This window comes from Oryza glaberrima, chromosome 1, assembly GCF_000147395.1.
Source record: "Oryza glaberrima chromosome 1, OglaRS2, whole genome shotgun sequence".
Taxonomy (NCBI): Eukaryota; Viridiplantae; Streptophyta; class Magnoliopsida; order Poales; family Poaceae; genus Oryza; species Oryza glaberrima.
The window spans coordinates 24,952,258-24,957,194 of record NC_068326.1 but is presented as its reverse complement, the minus strand read 5'-3'; the positions used below and the strand labels follow the sequence as shown (position 1 = coordinate 24,957,194).

The 4,937-nt window shown below is 53.6% G+C and overlaps 1 protein-coding gene across 1 annotated transcript; it reads left to right on the top strand.

Moving 5' to 3' along the window:
- Positions 1-1,785: 1,785 nt before the first annotated feature.
- LOC127783058 (putative receptor protein kinase ZmPK1) lies at positions 1,786-4,605 on the top strand. Its single transcript, XM_052310333.1, has one exon. The coding sequence runs from the start codon at positions 1,819-1,821 to the stop codon at positions 4,321-4,323; it is 2,505 nt and encodes an 834-aa protein (XP_052166293.1). The 5' UTR covers positions 1,786-1,818; the 3' UTR covers positions 4,324-4,605.
- Positions 4,606-4,937: the final 332 nt, after the last annotated feature.

The following is a 4,937-nucleotide window of genomic DNA, read 5'->3' as shown; positions in this document are numbered from 1 at the left end:
TTTGGATAATCTTCTTTGGTCATCCGGGTAAAAAAAAAGGAAAAGCTCAAAAGTAAATTAAAAAACTTTTATTAAGGAATGCCAATGAAAAAAAAAAGGGACATTGCTCCAACTTGCAATGTCTTTTCTAAATTACTGTTTAGTCGATGACTCGATGTAATACATTGTATTCGCATTGTTATTTTTATTTTATCACCCTGCCTAGAGTGTCGCCCGGAGCCATGAAATTTTCTGGGATGGCCTTGATATAATTATCCTCTTCCGCAGACCATGTAAGAGGAAAACAGAACCTTCGCGGACGAACAGTTTGATCTCTTTTTTTACGGGAATGCTAGTGGACGGGATACCGTCCCCCCAACAGAATAGCTTCTCCTTCACAACGTGATTTCTGCTCACTCGCTGCCATCGCCGTCCCCCGTCACCTCCGCCGTCGTCGCCACCGCCGCCGTCGCTGTCCCCCGCCGCCGCCGTCGCTGTCCCCCGCCACCGCCGCGCCCATCCCCCACGGCCGCCACCGTCGCCGTCCTCGTCTACAAGGGACGACTGCAGAGGGTCGACCGCACGTGTCGGGGTGCTCCTCCCCCAACGGAATGTCCTGCTATATCTAGTAGGAATCACCTGATACCTGGTAGGTTTCATCCGATACCTCGTAAGTATCACACGATACATGGTAGAAATCGTCTGATACCTGACAAGTATCACATGATACCTCACGAGCATCAAGCGATACGTGGTAGAAATCGTCTGATACATGATAGGTATCGCATGATACCTCGTGAGTATCACGCGATACGTGGTTGAAATCGTCTGATACCTAATAGGTTTCATATGATAACTCGCGAGTATCACATGATACGTGGTAGAAATTGCATGATACCTGATAAGTATCACATGATACTTGCAAGTATCACCTGAAACGTGTGTAGAATCGTCTGATACCTGATAGATATCACACCTGATACCTACTCGGGATCATCCTGTTGTGTAGAATCGTCTGATACCTGATAGGTATCACACCTGATATCTACTCGGGATCATCCCGTTCAAAAACGAGATTCCGTTATATAGCAGCACTTTTTTTTATTACTCGGGATAAATTCCCAGTATGGACAGCAATTTATTTTGCATGGCATTGGTGGTCGTACTGTCTGTGCGAGTCGTTAAAAAAAAAAGTGATCGTACTGTCACGACGAGTCGACGAACGAAGACCAGCAACAACCGATATCAGAATTGAAGCTAGCAAATGCACGCGTCCACACAAAACCTGCGAAAAACGATCCACGACCCTCACAAGAAATCTTGACCTCAGCTCACTAATTAACTAACACAGGGAGTACGAAAACAAACATAAAACGTAGAGAGGTGCTTACTCCTAATCATCATCAAACGAAGCATCGTTTCTTTTTTTTTTAAGAATTACATAGTACAACGCAGACACTCACAACACACGCGTACTCACCAATATGAACACACGCACGTAAATCCTACTCCTATGAGTATCTTCGAAGACTGGGCCGATAAATCATGGAGAGATTGACGAAGTCACCACAGGTGCCTCGCTGTCGATACGTCGCCTACCACTGAAAGCACAACGCCGATAAATCCTGAAAAATTCGCTCCTATAGGAAGTCGAACCCAAGACCTCAGGTGCTACTGAGGCTCTTGTAACCACTAGGCTACGTATCCTTTCGCAAGCATCGTTTCCTGTGGCATACGCCTCACGGCATATGTACAAGTCATCAATAATTAGACTTTTCAACACATGACTGCATTGGCTGCTTGATATCGCCTTATATGCGCTCATAATTTCTTTGCCCTATGCAGTACAAGTGTACAACCAATTGCCAAACTGCTATAGTTGAAACGATGGCTGGATTGGTCATCGGCTACCTGGCCGTGCAGCTCTCGCTGATGTCTCTGCTGCTCTGCCCGTCCTCGTCGACGGCGCAGCACACGCTGGGCAGATCGTCCATGTCGGTGGAAGACCACGCGCGGCCGTTCCTGGTGTCGACGGACGGCAGCTTCTCCTGCGGCTTCCTCGAGGCCGGCGACAACGCCTTCACCTTCTCCGTCTGGTTCACCGCGGACCCGAACAGGACCGCCGTCTGGTCGGCCAACCGCGACGCCCCCGTGAACGGCAGGGGCTCCAGGGTCTCGTTCAGCCGCGACGGCGAGCTGGCCCTGTCCGACACCAACGGGACCACGGTGTGGTCGAGCAAAACGACTGGCACCGGGAACAGAAGGGGCCTGACCGTCTCCCTCCTCGACACCGGGAACCTCGTCGTCGGGGACCCGTCGACCGGCCTCGCCGTGTGGCAGAGCTTCGAGTGGCCGACGGACACGCTGCTCCCGTCGCAGCGGTTCACCAAGCAGACCAAGCTCGTCGCCGGCTACTTCAGCCTCTACTTCGACAACGACAACGTGCTGCGCATGCTCTACGACGGCCCGGAGATCGCCAGCATCTACTGGCCGCTGCCGGGGTTGACCGTGTTCGAAAACGGCAGGACGAACTACAACAGCTCGAGAATCGCCATCCTCGACGACGCCGGCGTGTTCCTGTCCTCCGACCAGACGAAAGCCGAGGCCACCGATCTGGGCCTCGGCATCAAGAGGCGGATAACCATCGAACAGGACGGCAACCTGAGAATGTACAGCCTGAACGCGTCCACCGGAGGCTGGGCGGTGACATGGTCGGCGCTCAAGCAGCCATGCCAAGCTCACGGGCTGTGCGGCAAAAACGGCCTCTGCGAGTACCTGCCGAGTCTCCGGTGCTCGTGCCTACCTGGGTACGAGATGGTCGACCGCCGGGACTGGAGGAGAGGCTGCAAGCCGACGTTCCCAGTCGGCAACTGCAGCCAGGGATCGGCGCCGCCGCCGTCGCCGGCGCCGGCGCCGCCGCAGTTCAAGTTCATCGAGGTGGCCCAGACTGATTTTTTCGGCTTCGACCTGGGGTACACCGCGTCCATCACGTTCAAGCAGTGCAGGGACCAGTGCATGAACAACTGCCAGTGCACCGCCTTCTCGTACAGGCTCGACGGCCGGGGAAGATGCTACCCGAAAGGCACGCTGTTCAACGGCTTCACGTCGGCGAATTTCCCCGGGAGCATCTACCTCAAGGTGCCCCTCGACTTCAACGCCTCGTCGCCGCGGGTCTCCGCGCAGCGCCCCGCCGGCCTCGCCTGCGGTGCCAACGTCACCGTCGTGCCCGTGTCCGCTGACGTGTACGGGATGGCGCCAGGAAGCAACGGGCAGTGGACCTACTTCTTCGTCTTCGCCGGCGTGCTCGGAGTCCTGGACATCCTCTTCATCGCGACGGGCTGGTGGTTCCTCTCCAGCAAGCAGAGCATCCCCAGCTCGTTGCAGGCAGGGTACAAGATGGTGATGACGAGCCAGTTCAGGCGGTTCACGTACCGGGAGCTCAAGGGCGCGACGGCCAACTTCAAGGAGGAGCTCGGCCGCGGCGGCTCCGGCGCGGTGTACCGCGGCGTGCTCGACGGCGGTAAGGTGGTGGCGGTGAAGAGGCTGGCCGTCGACGTGACGATGCAGGGGGACGAGGAGTTCTGGTCGGAGATGACGGTGCTCGGGCGGATCAACCACATCAATCTTGTCAGGATCTGGGGATTCTGCTCCGAGCGCAAGCACAAGCTGCTGGTGTACGAGTACGTGGAGAACCAGTCGCTGGACCGGCACCTGTTCGACGCGTCCGACGGCAGCGGCGGCAAGGCGACGACGCTGGCGTGGAGCGATCGGTACAAGATCGCGCTGGGCACGGCGAGGGGCCTCGCCTACCTCCACCACGAGTGCCTCGAGTGGGTCATCCACTGCGACGTGAAGCCGGAGAACATCCTCTTGACGCGAGAGTTTGAAGCCAAGATCGCCGACTTCGGGCTGGCGAAGCTGTCCAAGCGGGACGGCGGCGCCGGCGTGGAGCTCACCCACATGAGAGGGACGTCGGGGTACATGGCGCCGGAGTGGGCGCTGAACCTGCCGATCAATGCTAAGGTGGACGTGTACAGCTTCGGCATTGTGCTACTGGAGATGGTGGTAGGAAGCAGGGTCGCGGACCAGAGGACGGAGGCCGGCGAGCCGCTGCAGCTGCCGCAGATCACGCAGGCGCTGAGGCATGTGGTGGACAGCGGCGATGTGATGTCCCTAGTGGATGCCAGGCTGCAGGGGCAGTTCAACCCTCGGCAGGCCATGGAAATGGTGAGGATTTCTCTGGCGTGTATGGAGGAGAGGAGCAGCAGGCCGACCATGGACGACATTGCCAAGTCTCTCACCGCGTTCGACGACGACGACGAACACCCTGCCTACCACTCTTGAGTACTCATGACCACCAGGCAAATGGCACGCTGGATTAACTATAGAAGTACATCCGTACTTAGTTCAGAGTTCAGACTTCAGAATTTCTTTTTAAGCTCCTCAGAGCATACTAATTTTGTATGAAGTTTTTGAAAAGAAAAACTTCATTTTATCTCTCAACTAAAATAAAAGATAGAACTGCGCCAAATCTTTTTAATGCTAGACAAATTAGTTCTCTTAGTACAATTCTACAATCCAATATATGTTACTTTCTTGAAACAGGAATCCAATATATGGTTTTGGTTAAATTGTCACACGCTTTGCCTCTCTTTGCCTAGGGCTGAAACTCCATCCATTCTCAAATATAAGGGACATAAGCATTTAAAATTTATTTCAAAATATAAAATATTTGTGTAAAATTTGTCCAATCAATCATCTTACCATTCAAATTTTCTTTTCACTTTCCGAATAACATTTTCACTCACCATATAATGGGGGGTATTATAGTCTTTATCTTTATTATTAATTTATACAAGAAAACCTATAATTTCTTGTACGTATTTAGGAACTGAGGGAATATCTATCTTTCCCTCGTTGGTAGAGCCAAGGAAGTCAAGTCACAGCTACAATGGCCG

Coding starts and splice junctions, on each gene's coding strand:
- LOC127783058 (XM_052310333.1), top strand. CDS start 1,819: ATGCAGTACAAGTGTACAACCAATTGCCAAACTGCTATAGTTGAAACG.